Below are 21,189 nucleotides of genomic sequence, written 5' to 3'. Positions count from 1 at the left end.
CCCGTGAAGTTCGTATACAGCATTAATAGTGTCCTGTAGTTTAAATGTAAGGATATAACGTTGCAAAGCGATATGAAATGAAACGAACATATGAGGATTGTGGTAGGAAAGGCGAATAGTCGATTTCAGTTTATTCGGAGAATTACAGGAAAGTGTGGTTCATCTGTAAAGGAGGCCGCATATAGGACGCTAGTGCTACCTATTCTTGATTACTGATCGAATATTAAGGGAAGACACTGATGCAATTTAGCGTCGGGCTGCTAGGATGGTTACTGGTAAGTTCGAACAACATACAAGTTTTACAGAGATGATTCGGGAATTCAAATGGAAATCCCTGGAGGGAAGGCAATGTTCTTTTCGAGAACACTGTTGAAATAATATAGAGAACCGGTAGTTTAAGCTGACTGCAGAACAATTCTGTTGCTTCCAGCATACATTGCCGGAAGTACCACGCAGAATCGAGAAATTAGGGTTCATACGGAGGTTAGTTTTCGCTTGTATACTTGACTGGTTGATCCGTCCCGGTCACACTTACAAATCAAGTTACAATTATCAAGAAATTTTGAATCTATCGTGATATTTTTCTTTTTTCTTTTTTCGCCACGACAGTCAACCTCACTGAAATATGGTATATCAGTGCCTGTAGCTACACTTCCGCTGTGATATCAGTTACCGTGATACTCGTTTTTTGCTGAAAACAATGTTTTTATCTGACAATATTTTGGCATACGATGGGTACATGGACGAACGACGGTTGTTATTCGTCACATCTCGTACCACGAGATATGTTGCCTTAGCCATTTTATCCGACATAATAACATTCAGAGCTAAGTTGGCAGATATCTTTTCCAGCACTGGTTTCTATGCTTCTTTCAGTGCCTTCTGATATTTGTTCGCTCGTTGGGCGAATTTGTTGTAGCCACTTTCAATAAATTGGAGGCTGCAGGGGCACATTCTGAACGAAGACTCATTTGTGTAGCGTACACCAACTCGGCTTTGCTGGTCGATGATCTGACTTCCTGCATCCTGCGATGCTTCTTTTTTCCCGTATCGTCGTCAGATGGGAAACGATTCTGGCCAGACGTCTTCCTTTCAGTCTTTTGTCTGAGCAGCTGTTCAGTGGCTTCGGCATTCTATAATGCAAAATTAACATTATCACATGAGTATAAAGAAGTGTAGAAATGAATGATAGTATGAATGCAGACAGTACCTGAAGTGGACTGACAAGGCAGCCAGTCCACAGTGACGGGTAGCCGATAGAAAGGCACGCGTACACACTCACGCCGACGGGCGTCAATTCTGGAACAGGATAACTATTGAATGGTAGCAAGAAAAGTACGTAGCTGCTTTATACTTAACTTTATTATTTGATGACTACAGCATTCTTCTTGAGACATTTATACTATAACTCTCAAAGTAGGTAAGGCTAATGGCGCCTTGCTAGGTCGTAGCCATGGACTTAGCAGAAAGCTATTCTAACTGGCTCTCGGCAAATGAGAGGAAGGCTTCGTCCGTATGGTCGCTAGCAATCTCCTCGTACAACTGGGGCGAGTGCTATATCGTCCCTCGAGACCTGCCTTGTGGTGGCGCTAGGTCTGCGATCACACAGTGGCGACACGCGGGTCCGACATGTACTAAATGGACCGCGGCCGATTTAAGCTACCACCTAGCAAGTGTGGTGTCTGGCGGTGACACCACATTCCTCCCCCGCAAATCGGCGAATGGTCGTGAGATGAGGCTTCCGCCCGCCGTGGGGAGGACCCCATGTTGACGTATGCGACGAGGTGGGGAGCCTAACAACAGGCGAGGCTGTGCCACCCGCACCCGGCCATTCGGTCCGAGGGGAGCTAGGAAACGCCTGAAAAGCTAGTCCAGGGTGCACGTCAACATGCGGTGTATGCGCCCGTAAAGAAACATGAGGGGCCGAAGTGTCGACCTCCATTGCGTCGGGGTAGCCGACGCGCGATGACGTCATGTGGTCCGGAGCGGTCGGGAGTTCCATGGCGGAGGACAGCTGGTCACGGGAAGCGATCGGCGGCGCGTGACCCTGGGAGGCGCTTGGCGGCTGCAGCGAAGCGTCGAATGCGGGCGGCGCCGGCCGGAGGACCGGCGGCTGCGGCGGCGGCGGCGGCGGCTGCTGCGGCGGCGCGTCGCCATGGGACAAAATGGAAGGCATCGTCGGGAACACCTGGGGATGAGGCGAGCCAGTAGATGGGTCCCCAGGGCGCTGACCGGACGGCACCGTCGCTGAAAGCAGACGGGGAGCGGCAGAACCCGTGCGACGACAGAGGCGCAGCTGATTGAGATGCCGACGCACCTCACCAGAGGCCCCCAAAACCAAATACATCGCGCGGCCGAGGCAGCGAAGAATGCGCCCTGCGAGCCAACGCCGTGAACCGCGATAGTTGCGATAAAATACAACGTCGCCCGGAGCAAAAGCAGGAGTCTGCCGCTGCAAAGGAACCTGATGCGGCGGATGCAGCAAAGACATCAAGGTGCGATGTGGACGACCGTGGAGCAACTCAGCCGGCGAGCGACCATCTCGGGGCTGAGAGCGATACGAAGACAAAAAGAGCAACAATGCGTCCTCCCGAGAATGCGACTCTTTCAATTTCAACATCTGTGACTTGAAAGTCCGGACCAATCGTTCAGCGGCACCGTTTGACTGAGGCGAAAACGGCGCGGATGTCAGATGTTGAATACCATTGGCCTGGCAGAATGATCGAAATTCTGCGGACATGAATTGTGGGCCATTGTCGGAAACAATAGTCTGCGGAAGACCTTCAATGCAAAAGATAGCAGACAACGCTTGGATGGTGGCGGAGGACGTCGTGGAAGACATCCGGACAACAAAAGGAAAATTACTGAAGGCATCGACCAGAACCAACCATCGAGCATTCCAGAATGGACCAGCAAAATCCATGTGCAAGCGTTGCCAAGGGGAAGTGGCTTGTGGCCATGCAAAGACTTTCCGCGGCGGTGCGGATTGTTGTTCGGCACACGCCATGCAAGAAGAGCACATATTCGTAATCGCAGCATCAATTCCGAACCAAGTACAGTGCTGACGAGCAAGTTGTTTCGTTCTCACTATACCCCAATGTCCTTGGTGCAGAAGCCTTAAGACAGAGGACTGTAACGAACGTGGGACCACGACCCTGGACTGATCATTATCAGAACGCAACAACAAAACACCACGTCGAACAAAAAGTCTCTCCTTGTGAGCAAAAAATCGGCGAACCAACGGATCCTCGATCCGAGAGTTTGACAAAGGCCATTGCGAAGCAACAAAACGTAAAACAGTAGCAAGGACAGGGTCAGCAGCTGTGGCTGTAGCTACACGACGAAAATCAATCGGAAACGATTCGACCACTTCATCGGTTTCCGAATCAATGAACATGCAAGCAAGTTCGGAAGAATCGAATGCTTTATCCTCAGCAACAGGCAAACGGGACAACGCATCGGCGTTTCCGTGCTTAGCAGTGGACCGATACAAGATATCGTAGCGGTACTGCGAGAGGAAAATAGACCAGCGAATGAATTTCTGCGCTGTACGTGGAGGTACAGGCTTGGTCGGATGAAAAAGCGATGTCAAAGGTTTGTGGTCTGTGATGATGGTGAAGTGACGACCATACAAGAAATCATGGAACTTAGTAACACCAAACACGAGAGCCAAAGCTTCTTTCTCTATCTGTGAATAATTTCTTTGCGCAGACGAGAGCAATTTGGACGCAAAGGCAATAGGGCGATCATGGGAGCCAACTTTGTGCGCAAGCACAGCACCGATCCCGAAATCCGATGCATCTACCATCAACAAAAGGGGTTTCTGGGGATCGAATGGCGTAAGGCAAGTATTAGAAAGCAACGCCGATTTCAACTGGCGAAAGGCGCGTTCGCATTCCGTCTTCCAGAGAAACGGAACACCTGTACGGCGCAAGCGATTGAGCGGAGCTGAAAGGGAAGAGGCATTGCGCACATTCACTTACACCTTGTGATGCTATATCCTTTAACGGTCGTGCGACCGCATCACGCAATGCGTGGGGAACATTGCGCGCTCTGAAAAATTTCGGTTGCGCGTTTACTTTCAGTTCCAAATGTGCTTCATAGTTTTTAGCGCAACCTAAGCCTGGTGCAAAAATGTCTGCAAATTCGTCACATAAGCGAGAAACACTGTCTGAAGGCACAGTCTGATTCACTGAGAGGACCTGATTTACAATAGACATGTTAAACAACTGAAATAAATCTAAGCCAAACAAGTTCACTGCCGTAGAAGAACGAAGAACGTAAAATGACACCAGTTTTGTTTGTCCCTTGTATGTGGCAAGAAGGCTGCACTGTCCTAACACAGGTATTGTCTGTCCTGAATATGTGGTTAGCTTAACATGTGCGGAACGCAACGGAGGTTTGCCCAGTTGTTTGTACGTGTCGTGATTGAGCAATGAAACTGCAGCTCCGGTATCGAGCTGGAATGGTATCACTTTGCCTTCAAAGTCTAAGTCCACAAAAAGTTTATTGTTCTGCTGACGACAAGAGCGACTGTTTTGTGCAATTTGAACAGACACTGGTACAGAATTACTTGCTAATGGACGTGATTTCCGGCGACGTTGACGCACTCTTTTTGTGGGACGAACACAGTCACTGTTAGAGAAAGTGTCAATGGACGAAGCGGAATTAACGACATGAATGTCCATGGGCGAAGGTCCACGAGCCTGAGTGTCCTTGGTTCGATTCCGGCGCGAAGCAAAGGTCCTGGAATGGTTGTGATTGTCTGAACGGAGCTTTTTCTGGCAAACACTTTGAACATGTCCTTTCTTATTGCAGAAAAAGCAAATAGCTTGGCGTGACGGGCAATGTTCACGCGAATGTCTAGTAGCACACCGCGGGCATGATTTCACTGCATTTGTGTGCTGGCGCGGCACACCTGGCTTAGCGCGCGGCGGCAGCTGTGCGGACGTATGCGAGGGCAGTTGACCGGGCCGCGCAGCTCGAGAGCGCCCGGCGGGCCGGTTAATGTTACACACACCTGGCGAAGTTTCAAAAGATTCCTGAGCACAGTCAAGTGTGTCTTGTCTATTCAATATGTCTATCACTTGTTGAAGGGAGGGATTAACTAGTTTCAAAATTTGCTCCCGTATGCGAACATCAGAAACGTTCTGTACAATTGCATCACACACCATTGTATCTGAATAAGAAAGAACACAGTCACATTCAAAGGCACAGTCCCTAGTAAGTCCTTGCAATGTTGCTACCCACTCCCTATTAGTTTGACCGGCTGTACGTTTTGTACGAAAAAACGTATACCGTTTTGCAACCACATTAACTGTTTCTTTGAAATAGACATCTAATGCAGACAAAAGTTCCTCGTAGGACAGAGTTGCTACGTCTCGTCGGGGAAACAATTTCACTATCACACGGTAGGTGGACACACCGACACAAGAAAGCAAAAACGGCTGCCGCTCATTACCTTGAATTCTGTAGGCAGCGAGGTGGAAGGCAAACTGGCGGGACCACTCTTGCCAGGTCTCTTGATTCGGGTCGTAGTGCCTAAAAGGCGGTGCAACGGCAGGTTGTGGCTGCGGTAGCGGTGAAGCGGCGGCGGCCGCATCGGTGTGCAGCGCACGTTGACCCTGGACGAGCTGTCCAAGGGCATCCAATAACGCCTGCGTCTGCTGATTCTGCAAGCGATAAAATTCGGACAGTACATCTCGCGAAGCCATGACACAAATAAATTAGGGCAAAGCAAAACACAAGATCCTTTGTAGACTCGTCGCCAATGAAGTGGACTGACAAGGCAGCCAGTCCACAGTGACGGGTAGCCGATAGAAAGGCACGCGTACACACTCACGCCGACGGGCGTCAATTCTGGAACAGGATAACTATTGAATGGTAGCAAGAAAAGTACGTAGCTGCTTTATACTTAACTTTATTATTTGATGACTACAGCATTCTTCTTGAGACATTTATACTATAACTCTCAAAGTAGGTAAGGCTAATGGCGCCTTGCTAGGTCGTAGCCATGGACTTAGCAGAAAGCTATTCTAACTGGCTCTCGGCAAATGAGAGGAAGGCTTCGTCCGTATGGTCGCTAGCAATCTCCTCGTACAACTGGGGCGAGTGCTATATCGTCTCTCGAGACCTGCCTTGTGGTGGCGCTAGGTCTGCGATCACACAGTGGCGACACGCGGGTCCGACATGTACTAAATGGACCGCGGCCGATTTAAGCTACCACCTAGCAAGTGTGGTGTCTGGCGGTGACACCACAGTACCCACAACAAATTTAATTGATCCGCCCAATCACTGTTCATAGGCAAGGTCAAAATAGATCCCGTTTCCGTTGAGCCTGTTTCTACCACGTCCACAATTTCGACAAGATTAATCGCAACTGCGGTTCACTTGCAGGAGTCAGTTGTGACGGAGTGCGTACGAATTGAGACAATTTTGACTGTACAGCCTCAACTTTTCTGTCAGCGTCGGGCGCTATACATCTTGAACAAAGTCAAATATTTGAATATGTGTGCAGGTTTTTGAATGGGAAGTATATGTTGAAAAAGAAATCTTCCAAAATCTTCATTGCAAAATACACAGTTTATTGATCAATTTTCAGGTCAGTAGTTAAGCAATTACCTAACTGATCGTTATAATTAATGTGCATTATTGCACAATAATTTCCACAATATTGTGCATTACTGCAGAATATTGTGGATTTTTGCACAATGATTGTCTTCCCTGTGGCACCGCCGCACTGTGCAAAAATGACCGTACACCAAACAAGAGCAACTATGCCCATACAAATACGTTTGAACTCATTAACTGTGCATTTTAGGTAGTAGGAGAGATATTTACAAAAGTGGAGACATCCAGACGAAACTCTGTAGCCAACGATTTCGGATAATACGGATTACAGTAAGGTTTTAAGTCGATATAAGTCATTATATCGGTCAAAATATAATAAACATACATTCTGGAGTGCTATCCATCTTATTTTATTCTGATAACAGCGTGGGGTCGCTGCTATATATTAAAGAGGTTTCACAAACAACATATGAAAAATTTGTCGTCGTCCGATTCACTGTTTACCAGCAGCTGCCATGGCACATATTATCTCGACTGATGGCTGGAATGCCACAACAGAATTGGAGAAGTATGCACCAGAACCATCTACACAAGATTTCGCATGACTAAAGCCGGAACGCGCACCTTTTTTCTATTTCTATGCTCTGTAGGTTCTGAAGCGAGTTGTATTACCCGGAGTATCCGATTCTGGAATGAATTTCCCAGGTTTTCGGGACATTGGCCCTAATATAGGGCTTCAATGTGACCTTTCTCTTAAACGGTTTTGAATAAATTTCCTCGCATAGGTACTGCTAATTGTAAGAGAACGCTACGATTCTGTTCTTATTACAACAGCTTTTCTTTGTTTTTAATATTCGGCTAGCACGTTACTAAAGGAACACCCTTACGTCGCGGCAACATGTCAACTGGCGACGTCTATTTTTTGTGTTCGTTCGTCCACTGTCAGTTATCAGTTTACCAGCAATTTTTGGAGTGCTCGGAGCGTGCGTGAATAGACTATCTTTCATAATTCACAATAAAAATTCATGTTGATGAGTGTACCTGTAACTGCAGAATATGCAGCATCTCATTTACTGCTGAAAATGAAACCGTGAAGGCCATGAATAAACATTTACGATCAGAAAGACACAAAGTGAACATAATCACACAAAAGGAAACTTATCCTCTTCTTAACTTCTTGTGAAAACAATTTTCTGTAGAAGGCGACAAAATCACTGGAATGGAATTACCTTTGACTTACACCACCATTCTTACAATTCTCAAGATTGTGGTAATAAGTTATATCCACATGTTTTCAAAGACTCCCCTGTAGCAACGAAAGTAAGATGCTGCCGAACTAAAAGCAAGGCGTAGTAAAAAATGTGTTTCAGCCTTATGCTAAAACGAGAAGCTACTAAGGAAATTAAAGCAAAATGTTTCATTTTCATTAGGTTCAGATGCTTGAAATAAGGGCAATGAAAATCATTAATCGATAGCATACTTCTCCAAATATAAGGGAAAATGTCACAAAGTTCTTGGTTTAAACAAATGAATCTGTGAAAGCCAATTCAAATAAAGTAAAGTCTATTTTATTGAAAAATGGTTTAACACCAAACAATGCAGTTTCTAAGTTAGCCGAATATATGGTTGTATCTACCAGAACAAACATTTGAAGAAAATCGAAACTATATTGTTTTCGTTCAGGCACGACACAACAGTGCTGTTGGTGAGAAAAGTAGGAAACAAACATGACCATTTTCAGACAAGGACAGAGATGCCCCTAATACGAAATATTCTCAGCCCTTGGTGGACAATAACGTCAACACTACGGCAATACGTCGGTAACTCTATGCAGCAGCATTCAACATGAGCAATATTGACAACCATACCACATAACTGTTGTCTGTTGTAGCCACATTAAAGAAAACTTGACGGCGACACTATTCCAGTCAAATATCTCCGTCAAATACAGCCCATCTAAAAGCACCAGTACCCTGGGTGGTAATACCCGCTCACTAGACTGCGCTGTGTTCATACTCGAGTGGCACTAGAATTTCATTCATTGTGGTCCTCAGCAACGCTTTGAGACACGTCTTTCCTCGTCATAGAGTCTCAGTTCGAAGTGGGGCTCATCACTGAACAATATTCCCTGGACAGCAGTGGGTCACCAACATGACTGTTTACTGCCATGCGGTCCGACAACAAGGAGTTGTTGTGTGCGGTACAATTTCTTTTCATAGGAAGATACCTTTTGTTGTCATCTATGGCACTCTTATAGCACTGCGGTACATCGATGTTGTTCTATACCCCGTCTTGTTGCCCTTCATGGCAAGCCATCTTGGGCTTACATTTCAGTAACATAATTCGTGGCCAGACGTGGAGAAAGTTTCTACTGCTTTTTTCGTGCATACCAAACCCTACACTGGTCAGCAAGATTGCTGGACCTCTCCCCAGCTGAGAAAGTTTGTAGCGTTTTGTGCAGGGACATCAAACCAGTTCGAATTTCGACGATCTAACGTGCCAATAGCACAGAATTTGGGAGGATATCCCTCAGGAAGACACTCATCACTTCTGTCAATCAATGCCAAGTCAAATACATGCTTGGATAAGGGCCAGACGCGAACCATCGCGTTGTAGACTTGCTCATTCAATTTTTCTGAAACTGAAATCATTTGTTCGTCTCTATATGAACGTTACATCTACCAAGTTCCATCCCATTCGGATGATTCCTTAAAGGTGATTCGTTTTTTACCTTAGAGTGTAATTGCCGTATTATCCATCAAACTAAAATACTATTACAATTCACAATGTTACATTTTTAGGGGGTGGGAACATCGGCAGGACTAAAAGTAGACAAGAGGGGACAGGTGGTGGATATGCCAAATTTTGGCTACAGTGCCAAAATACTTAGAACTGTCACTGTGTCGGCATAGTCACAATTGTTCTTTGAAACAAAGCTGTATACACTGCTCGTCACGAAAATTGTAACACTACGAAGGCAGTATACATCAAACATCTCACTGAAGTGAGTGTGTAACATGCTTCGCTACAAGGTGTGGTGTGTGTGTGGTGATGCGTAGTTGGTGGAGAACCAGTGTAAACACTGCGGACAATTTAACAATATAGCTTCATTTCATCTTCAATTCTACATGAGACAGGCATGCCTCTCCCCGTGAGCTCTGGGCATTGCAGCTGGCGTCAGCTGCTTGGACGGCACCCGGCAATGCTGCATCATGACATTGACCTGGCTGTGAAAGCAAGGCCATGGCTAGATGCGACAGCAGCACTTCCCAGCAGAGTGACATGCCAGGCAGCGGCGCCACTGCCCTTCGCTCCATGGTGGTGGAGGTGACTGTGCATAGCTCTTGATCTATAGCCATCGGACAGGTGGTAGATGGTGGCTAGCACTGTGATGCTGAATCCCTCCCTGGGCCTCAGCTGCAGTGGCAGCAGACACAAACAGCAGGCCAGCAGGACTGTGGCACGAAGTTCCATTACGGATCCATTGAGGATCCTGGTGTGGAACCGGTGGCTGCTGCTGGCACTGCCCAGTCATCATACAGTGCTCAACCATCGTGGTGCAGTTATTCAGCAATGACCAAATCCCTGAATGAATGATGTCCTACTGATGACCTCAGATGTTAAGACCCATAGTGCTTAGAGCCATTTGAACCATTTTGAATGATGTTATGTCCACAAATTCAGTCTCATTTATACACTGTCACTACCTGGTGTCTGCTCATGTTGCTCATAACAGAGACTCGCTCGAGTGTGGTGGCAATGACTCACATACAACATCATTCTTTGCAGCATGGGGCAGTTTACCACTGTGCTCAGCTATACTTGTTTCGCATCTCACTTATGCATCTGCTATTGTGCCCTACCTGTTGACATAGCATGGCTGACATCCAGCACTGTCACTTCAGTACCTCCATGCGGCCTAAATGCTACTTTCCGTCACTTACACTAAAGATTTCATACTTTTGCCACAATACTGGGTAGTGCTACTACACAATGCAGTAGGAGTAGCACCATTTACAGTTTGTATATAAGGGTTTCTCATTCTGAATGTTGTTTGTTTGTGAGATGATCGTGTTATGCCTCATGTACAAAGACAAACGCATCCCAGTATGTGTCAGAATTCGACAGTGGCAGGATCGTGACCACTCAAGACAGTGGATTATCGTTCCGTGATATTGCTGCTTGTATAGATCGGCATCCAACGACTGTCAAGTATGTATGGAATTGATGCATTCATTAGATTAGTATACATGGCCATGTGGGACCTCAAAAATCGCACATGTATACCTTGAATTAGGAAATGGGTATTTTTGCTACAGTAAAAGTATTCACACATATTGTGTGATGATGTCTCAAGCACTATGGAGTATCAGTGTGGTGACAATTACTGCTGCCTCCCTTGATGCAGCAGCCAAGGCAGGCATGGTGACAACACTGGACACATGAGTGGCACCATGTCTTCTTTTCTGTGTAAAGTAGCACAGTTTCCAGCTTGCCCATCACTGTCACACACGCCGCAACACCTAACATGATGCAGTTGAGTGCCATTGGGTACAGATCATTACCACGTCTGGTTTTCATGGACAATAGTCGCTACATTGCCGACGCCCTAATTTTGATCTCTTGGCCAGTGAAAACATTTGGTCATGGGTTGCCGAGAGACTGGCATGCCTGCACTTGCCAACCACTATGATACGCAAATAAATGAAGCAGCATGGAGCGATGCACCCGCATGTGTCATTCAAACTCTGTTTAGTTCGATGCTCAGATCGAATAGAGCCATTATTGCTGCCAGAAGTGATGATGATGATGATAATGTTTTGTTTGTGGGGCGCTCAACTGCATGGTTATCAGCACCGGTACAAATACCCAACTTTTGCTCAGTTCGATCTCGCTACTTTCATGAATGATGATGAAATGATGAGAACAACACAAACAGCCAGTCATCTCAAGGCAGGTGGATATTCCTGACCTTGCCAGGAATCGAACCCAGGACCCCATGCTTGGGAAGCGAGAACACGACCGCGAGTGCTGCCAGAAGTGGCAGCTCTGTGTGTTGCATAGTAGAGTCACATTAGTGTGACCACCTGACAAAAACCTGAATGACCACCGTTTGCAGCACAAGATGTGGAGGGAGATAGTCAGTGAGGTTGTGGAGGGTACCAGGAGGGATATGGAGTCACGGTCAGTTGAGCTAGATTTCCCGGTAGAGGATCCATGGCGACAACAACCAATCGCCGTGGTCCCACAGATTCTTGATTGGGTTTAATCTGTGGAAGTTGATGGCCAGGAGAGTTCAGTACACGAATCCTCTTTGAACCACACACATACAATGCAAGTTGCTGGTAGATGCCATCATATCAAGGAAAAGCAAAGTGCATGTAAGAGTGGATATGATCCCGAAGGACAGGCGGATACAAGTATTTGTGTTGATCCACTGTGCCTCTAGAATAACGAAATTACTCAGCGAATGCCACTAAAACATTACTGAGATCATAAGTTTCCCTCCTGGTTGCAAAGTGTTTCCTTTCAGACATGTCATGCTGTCTGATGGAAATAAAACGTGATTCATCTTAAAAGACCGCCTGTCACTACTCAGTGGATGCCAGTTGCGGTATTGGCACGGAAATTCCAGCCTTTGCAGGCAATGAATAGCAGTCAGCATAAGTACCTGTACCAGGCAGCTGTTGGAGAGGCCCTTACTCAGCAAATTTTGCTGAACGGTCATTGAGGAGACAGTGTTCGTAGCCCCTAGGGTCATCTGGGAGCTCAGTTGCTTAACAGTTGCACGTCTGTTCACCCATACACAAATCCACAGTCGTCGTTCACCTCTCTCATCTACGGCCTGTGATGCATCACAGTTTCCTCAGTGCTGGTTTTCGATAGCGTCATTTTGCCATGCACGGTAGGCCTACACTTTAACAACAATGGCAAGTGAACAGTTTATAAAATTAGCCGTTTCAGAAACGCCACCACCGTTGGCCCGAGCGCCAATAATCATGTCCCTTTTGGACTTCATATAAATAACTCCATTTCTGCACTACAATAACGACAGCACTGTTTTTCACATCCCCGCAACACGCTTTATGTACCTTCCACAGCTAGTGCTGTCATCTACCATCTGTGAGTGGTTATTCAGTGTTGACATCGAACACAGGTGGTGGACAATTAATGCGACTGCATCACGTAAATTTCGGAACCTGTATACTTCCAAATCACCTAAGAATAACTCACGCATTTTTCATACGACACTGTACATGCACTATAATTAAAATGTCATTATTTCCTATCTTTCCTTATAATTAGTTTCAATAGCCAGCAGTGTATTTTTTTTCGTTCTTACAATGTCCTACAAAGATATAATCAACTATTACCACTGACGGATTCTGATTTCTGTTCCAAAACAATGTTTGCATATAACTCCATATCTTGCAGAAGTTGCAAATCTGAAATTAGTAATGGGTTTCCCACGAGTTCACATTTCAGCGCATAATGTGTCATCTAGCGGTGTAGCTGTTTTCTCATTTGTGAAGTAGAGCATTCTAATTATGCACAGATACTAACTAGACAACGAAACTAATATTCGTTACGAGACGGCGATAGTAAGAAGAACGGAACGTTCAAAACCCCATCATTCTGTTTTTGCACAACGTGGCCACCATAGATGTTAACTAAACAATGAAACTAGTCTTCGTTCAATGACGATGTTAGGAGGAAAAAAAGGAACGTTTGGGTTCAAATGCTCACCGACAATGGCATTATTACGTTCAGAATGCTTCCTAGGTGAGAGAAGTATCGTTCTAGCAGTTGCCTGAAGCAATTCAAGGGAACTATAGATAACCTTAATCTGATGTGCTGGATGTTTGAACGATGCTTCTACTGAAAGCAAATGTAGTATCTGAAGCAGATATAAATTATTGTTCATTCCACTCATCATACTGAAGAAGTCAAATCTATATTGGCGCCTTGTGCACGAATTACTAACATTATTAATTGTTGATCAGCGTACTGCAACGTAACTCTATTTTAAAATGCATAGAGGAATCAAGAAATGTAGTAATTACACAAGCCAACAAGAAATACTTTTTTGTGTGTAGGATTTTAGAACCGATTTTAGCTATAGTTGGGGCGCTGAATCTAAATATGAAATTAGTTTTCCTCTATCCGCTCTACTTTTTTAGTTCACTGCTGTTTAACACGCACTTCTACACGAAAACTGAAATAGTAACATCATTTTGTGCGATTCTAAATCGTTTGTATGAGGATTGGTTGCTGTATGTTTGCCCTACTGCCAGTCTGCTTTGTAATTAGTTCCAGAAATATGCACCAGATGGAGTTGGATGTTAGTTTGTGAACTCTCGCCGCGCAGGGTAGAGCGAGGATGGCTTCGAATGATAACTGTGTTAGGAAACATACTGTGTTGTAGATTTTTGTATTTGCGTTGTTGAATAGAAATAAAAGAAACGTCAAAGTAGAAATAAACGTTGAATGAAAGCAATGGACCTATATTGACTTTGTAAAGAGTTTGGCAACAAAAACAACCTCAACATTTCAAATTTGGAGTACAGGTGGTTTGGGGGGAACACAGAAACCACAACAAAGACTGTTATTTGTGAGGACTGGGGGTGTTCCACTGATACTGATGAAGATGACAGTGATTATGAGAGTAAGGCATCAATTCTTAGAAGTTTCAACTGGGATGAATTAAAGACCTCACGAGAGATCTCAAGCTGACAAAAGAAGCATCTGATTTACTGGCTTCCCGGTTGAAGAAGAAAAATGTGCTGGAACAAGGAATGAAATTTACCCTTAACCACAGAAGAGAAAACGGTCTGCTACCCATCTTCCTTATGAAATGGTCCAGCTGAGACAAAATATCACCGATGAGACATTCCATTTATAATGAGCCTCTACTGTAACTAAGTAATTGCACACTTATTTGAAATTGTTATGCACCTTTTTAGCTCAAGTTCTTTTCTGCTATTTTATTGCAACAGAACTTCTTCAAAAAGAGACACGTTCAAGATCTAATCAGACAGTTAGTAGAATAACGATAAGTACTCATCTTGTTTCAATGAGAAGCGGCATCATCGTCTAATTTGGGTATGAATAGGTCTTCCGCTTCTTTATTAGCCAGTAAGATACCATTTGTTAATATTTCTTCTTGATTTGTTTCTCAATTAGTTTGGCACTCATATTAAAACGCAATATACAGTTTTCTCTTAGTGTCAACATTTTTTATCAGTCAATAATACAACAAAAGCATGGTCTCGTCACGAAGACCTCTTTTTACACGAAAGGAGCTCATTTACACACGACTGTTGCTAACAAAAAACGTCACACATGATGTGTCACGTGCAACTGCTGCTTGTGACTGATTTGGCATGTATCCAGTTCTATATAACATAGAATTGTTATCCAGAATGTTCTAGAATTTCCTTTGTCAAAATAATTACTATAATGATATCCAGTTTTACAAAGAGTGGGAATTTATGTAAACATTATCTTTTTATTGTTACAAAAATCTGAGAATCAAAATAGTTACAGAACAGATTCGATACATTCATGACAAAAAATTTTAAGTTTCAAAATACACCATCTCCCAATATTTGTTTACATACCGCAGTATTAAATTTTTACATCAAGCGATATTATTTCTGGTGAAGTTAACTACAGTTTTTGAATAGACTGAAGACTAATGTCTCTTAAATAATAAAGTACGGTTTTCTGTACCTCATATAAGATTTGTAATTTTGGTGAATAAATGTGGCATTTGCGACAAATTGTATAAATTAAATTAAATGTAATAAACACCTTTAATGTTACCAATTCTTTTTAAATGTAGTCTTTCGCAAAGTGAAATCTGTAGGATGATCAATTTTCGTAATTCTATGTTTTCATGATTTAACTTGCAATAATAAGCTAAATTAAGAATATTTATTCGTAAATACTTCAAGGTATTGCATACTTACGTAAATGCCGTAAATCCCGTACTGTACGATCTAAATCGGAATAAATGATACCTAAATGGATGTGGAATCGTATCTTTCGGTTGACCTAAAAATCCCTTCATCTTGATTTGTTATGCTCTCAAGATGACAGTCTCGTATTTCGTCACAAAAATAGAGGACTCCTGACAGTCCTGCATGTTTTGGTTCAAACGGCTCTGAGCACTATGGGACTTAACTTCTGAGGTCATCAGTCCCCTAGAACTCACCTACTTAAACCTAACTAACCTAAGGACATCACACACATCCATGCCCGAGGCAGGATTCGACCCTGCGACCGTAGCGGTCGGGCGGTTCCAAACTGTAGCGCCTAGAACCGCTCGGCCAGCTCCTGCATGTTTTCCAGATGATTTTCTTGTCTTCTCAAAGGGGGGTCTGAAATGTGTGCTAATACTCAATGGTGACAAATATGGCTGAAAACCAGCTGCTCACTCAGCGTTTCATAAATAGTGAATTTTGCCCTTGGTTATCAAAGTGGCCACCCCAAATTTCCCAGCTTCTTGTGCCTCTCGAATTGCAGAGACAAAGCACACCACTGGGTTAGAGAAGAATAGCTCAACATGGACGCTTGGAGAAAGAATGCCATTAACGACCCCTTAGTTGAAAGAGAGACAATCATCTTTCTTCTGCATATCAAGCTCGGTCTTTTGAAGCTGTTTGTAAAGGTTTTTGATAAGAACAGATATCGCTTTGCATGTATAGGAGAAAATGTCTGAGTTGCATACAAAAAAAGTTGAAGTGGGACAATTTGACGAACAACAAATAAGGCAATTCGTTAAGGAACCCTCGTAAATCCATAATAAGGCAGAATGATAGGTCTGGACTCCATTTGTTGCCATTGTCGGAAATTTTCTGGGCAAGCGAGTTGAAGCTATGTTGAACTGGTAAGCGAGATGCTTAACCGTTTCAGATCCCTTGGACACGAGTTGAGGTGCGCTATTTACCACATAGACCCTTTCCTGAAAATTTAAGCGACGACTATGAGGAACAAGATGACAGTTTTGATCGGTATATGAAAACTGTGGAGGACCTGTACCAAGGAACATCAGATATCCAGAAGATGGCAGATTACTGCTGGAATTTAGAAATGCATTGCTCCAAAATACATTCAAGTACATCACAGAAAAGGAGATTCTCAAGTGTTCAGGGAGTAGATGGCGTCATCAACGGCTTTTTCTTTTACTTTGCATAAAATAATATTTGTGTAATATAATAGTAAAACTACTATGTCATTATATATCTGAACTACGTACTTAAAATAGTAAATTATGTGTTTCACTAAAATCTTATATTTTCGAAATGTGAGCCATCATATCATTCGCATCAAATGAGTTAGAGAAACCCCAGGAATTGTTAATCTTCCTGAATGAGAGTCCAGCGTTTCCATAGCTACTCCACATTACACATCAAATACATTGTGGACTGCCGATGAGTTACAGATATTGTTTATTATCTATTGTTGGAATCTACCAAAAGACCCAGTTTTGGGAAGTCTTCAAACATGATGAGATGGCTACATCAAAATTAATTACCTCACGTGAACCAGTCAACAGGTACGAGATTACAGTATTTCATAATCTGAAGGCCCTCGTGATAAAATAATAAGTTAAAAACGGCATCCACTGCATTCACTAAATCTCATCACCAAAACCGAAGGAAGTGCCACAGTGAGATGACCCAGCCACTGTCCTCCTGACTGTGAGTCCTGAGTCGTCCCACTTCGACACCTCGTTCGGTTTGAGCTTAGGTCTTAGGAAAGGAGTATCCTGCTACACAGAAGTACGGAAGTGTATGCGCATGCGCGTGAGCGTAGTCGTTTGTGTGTGTGTGTGTGTGTGTGTGTGTGTGTGTGCGTGTGTGCGTGTGCGCACGTGAGCATACGTTCAGTGCAAGGCCGGGTGTGGCAACAGTAGGGGACACGCAAAGGCGCATCTCCAGGAACGTTACAACGCTTCATCACTCGAAAGACTGTGGTGTTTATGTTTGGTGGATAGTCAGATGCTGGATTTACTACTGTTCCTGTTCACTTGATCAAAGCTGTAGGTCACAGCCATCTCTGTAGAAGCAATGTGTAACTTGTGGGCTGTAGGACGAACCACACGTAGCAGAAACTTCGTAACTTGATCATTTTCCAGCAATAGTCTGCACATACATCTACATGAAGTGGACAAAAATATGGAAATCCCAAAAGCACCACACCTTACAATGCCTAATACTGTGTACGAAAACCGTTGGCATTTAAAACAGCCTCTAGTTATCTTGGAATGACTAAGTACAGGTACTGCGCGGCTTTGAAGGGAATCTTATACCATTCTAATTGCCAAATAGTGGCAAGCTCAGGTAACGATGATGGAAGTGGATAGCAATCACGCACGCTTCTTTCCAAATTAGATCATAAAGGATCAATAATATTGACATCTATAACTGCGTTGTCCAAGGGATATGTGAGAATTCAATCTCTTGGTGACTAACCAGTCCTGGACGATATGAGCTATGCGAACATTTCTTCTTGGAACACAGCATCATCATTTAAATAAAATGTTTTTCCATGAAATGAACCTGATCAGCCAAAATTGTCGCAGAATCCTTCATAGTAACGTTAACTTGCAGAGTAACCATGGGCTCCAAACATTACCATGGTAATTGCACTTGCAGAGTAACCATAGGCTCCAAGGGATACCATGGTGATTGCTACCAAAATCATCACTGAGGCCTCACCATGTTTCACACTTGGCAGCAAGCTGTCTCTGTCATAATCTTATGAAGTGCGAATGCCAGAGGTTGGAAATAGTGTCAAATAGGACTTATCCAAGCAAATGACTTTCCTCCATTTCTCCACAGTCAAGGTTTTATGGCTTTGGCACCGTGTTTTCCTGTTACGGCCATTTATATCGCTGATGCTAGCTTCTAGAATCCTACATCGCCCTGCAAAGCCCTGCTTATGGAGCCCCCTTCGTGTTCTTTTGCTGATAACAGGGTTAACGAGTGCGACATTCAATTCTGCAGTGACTTTTGCAGCTGTCTTACTCTTATGTTTCGCCACAGTTCTTTTCAATGATCATCACTCATGATCACTTACCACACACCTTCGTCCGCGTTGTGACTTAGGGGATGATGTTTTTCTGCTCTCCTTGTATGTGGCATAAATCTTTGTTACAGCGCCTCGTGAAATACCAATACAACAGCAGAACCAGCAGCTTTGGCTAGCTTTGGCGTTTATGTTCTAGCATGCATTGGATTCCTCTCAGTGTGGTCAAATTTTTGTCGTACCACTGTACATCTACATCCATACTCTGCAAACCACTATGAAATTTATGATAGAGGGTACTTCCTATTGTACTAATTACGGCTTCTTTCTGTTCCATTAATGTAAGGAGTGCAAGAAGAATGACTGTTTATACGCCTTTGTACGCTTCTGTAATTAATTTAATTTTGTCCTCGCGATCACCGTGGGGGCGTTGTAGTACATGCCAATAATCGTCATCTAAAACTAGTTACTGAAACGTTGTATGTAGGTTTTCCTAGAATAGTCTGCGTCGTTCTTCAGGTGTCTTCCAGATTATTTTCTCCAGCGTTTCCGTGACACTCTTCCACAGTTTAAACAATCCTGTGATCATTCGTGCTGCCCTTCTCTCTATACGTTCGTCCCATTTGGAATGTGTCCCATACACGAGAGTAATATTCTAGGAAAGGTCGTATGAGTGTTCCGTAAGCAATCTTATTTGCAGACTGAGCACTTGCTTAGTATTCTACCAATGAAATGAAGTCGGCCATCTGCTGTCCCTACGGTTGGGCATAACGTTAGTTTGTTACATATTCCCTAGATAATTTGAACGATTCTATTGCCTAATGATGCGGAATTATTAAGTTTGCAGGGTATGTATATATGACGACTGTTTGCATTAATGAAGACATTATTTTATAGTCCCTCTCACACAAATACACTTGAAATTATTGTGTTGCTCAGGATACCTGTTTTTGAATAGGAATTTGCCCATGAAGTGTAAGGGATTGCCTAGGAAAAATAAAGTTGAGTTATATTTAAAATTAGCTTTGCTACCTGTCAGACATTGTACGTTAGTGTGCAAATGATCAAAACATTTTTTGATAATTATTGAACTGCTCTCTGAGCCATTGTCAGCGTTCAAAATGGGCGATAAAGATAATTTTTTCTTCTAGTGTTATAGGTGAGGAAATCGCTAATCTCCACAAATTGTGATGGATTATTTATGACGAATTTGATTAGCGGATATGTCACATTCCTCTTAAAATACGTAACTACTTGAAGAGATACCTACTTGACGACCGCGGGTGAACACCACATATCATTCTTACTGCTCACTTCTGAGCAATCAATACTTTATTTCCAACTCGCAACTTACCCAAGAAAATTGTTCCATAAGTCATTATTCAGTGGAAATATGCAAAATGTGTTAGGATGTTGATTCGTGTGTTTCCTAGACTAGAAATTACACAAAGAACAAATGTAGCTGGACTTAACTGTTTGAGAAACTCAGTAAATGCTTCTTCCAGTTCAAGTTTTCATCAATATGTACACCCAAAAATCTGGAGCATTTTACCCTATTTATTGACTCCTATTCATATGCCACGTCAATTGTTGATGTAACTCTATTTATTGTACAGAACTGGATGTAGTGTGTTTTCCCAAAGATCTTGGGAGAGTCCATTTTCAGAGAACCAATCAATACCTCTGAAAAACATCATTAAAAATGCGTTACGTTGCTTTCACTTTAATGGCATTTATTTTAACACTAGTATCATCTGAAAAAGTACGAAATCTGCGATAAATTTTGATTCCTTAAGCAAGTGTTATGCAGGGCGACTGTAGACTATAACGAAAGAGAGGCACAGAGCATTCAGTCGCAATTCTATTACTTTTATTACTCCTGCATATTTGAAGATGGCTATTTACAGCAGAAATTTAGGTAGGTAAGAGTATTGAAACTAATGGGATTGCAAATTATTGCTGTGTGCCTGTCCTTCCTTAAATTCTGCGATCGTTCAATTTCATACCTTCAAAAATTGTTACACTCAAGTATTTGTATGCATTGAGGGAATCCAATTAAGACTCGATGATATTCTAGTCATGAGATATTACAATTTTTTTGTTTTGTGAAGTGGATAATTTTGCATTTTCAGAATTTTAAGCAAGTTGCCAGTCTTTGTACCACATTGAAATCCTATCAAAATCAGACTGAATATCTGTGGACCTTACTTCAACCATAAAGTTATAAATAACTCCACCATCCGCGAAAAGTCTGAAGTTACCATTAGTATTTTCTGCACTGTCATTAATATTCAACATGAACAGCAAGGCCACCAACACAATTCCCTGGGGCATAGGGTGTCCCAGAGGGAATGGTCAATATTCAGATATGTGACAGGAACGATCATTTGAACCAAAATCTTCATACAGACATATGCCCTATTCTGAATGATTTCCGAGACAGATCACATTTAATGTATATCGTTAAATTGTTTTGTATTATTCAATAATTGCCAGCTTATTACATGTGCACATGTAAAACAGTTTGTAAGTATTACAATACGTGTTTAACGAGGTACCAGCTGAAAAATATCTATTTGTAAA

The 21,189-nt window shown here is 43.1% G+C and overlaps 1 protein-coding gene across 1 annotated transcript in view; it reads right to left on the bottom strand.

Moving 5' to 3' along the window:
• Positions 1–1,432: 1,432 nt before the first annotated feature.
• The window catches only part of LOC126470349 (uncharacterized protein K02A2.6-like), a 186,704-nt gene continuing 166,947 nt past the window's right edge, over positions 1,433–21,189 (bottom strand). The window contains exon 2 of the mRNA XM_050098137.1: positions 1,433–1,988. Within this exon, the coding sequence (XP_049954094.1) occupies positions 1,667–1,988 (322 nt within the window). The 3' untranslated portion in view covers positions 1,433–1,666. The remainder of the gene's footprint in view (positions 1,989–21,189) is intronic.

The sequence above is a fragment of the Schistocerca serialis genome, chromosome 3 (assembly GCF_023864345.2).
Source record: "Schistocerca serialis cubense isolate TAMUIC-IGC-003099 chromosome 3, iqSchSeri2.2, whole genome shotgun sequence".
NCBI classification, from domain to species: Eukaryota; Metazoa; Arthropoda; class Insecta; order Orthoptera; family Acrididae; genus Schistocerca; species Schistocerca serialis.
The sequence above is the reverse complement of the archived record's forward strand: the minus strand, read 5'-3'. Positions and strand labels throughout refer to the sequence as shown.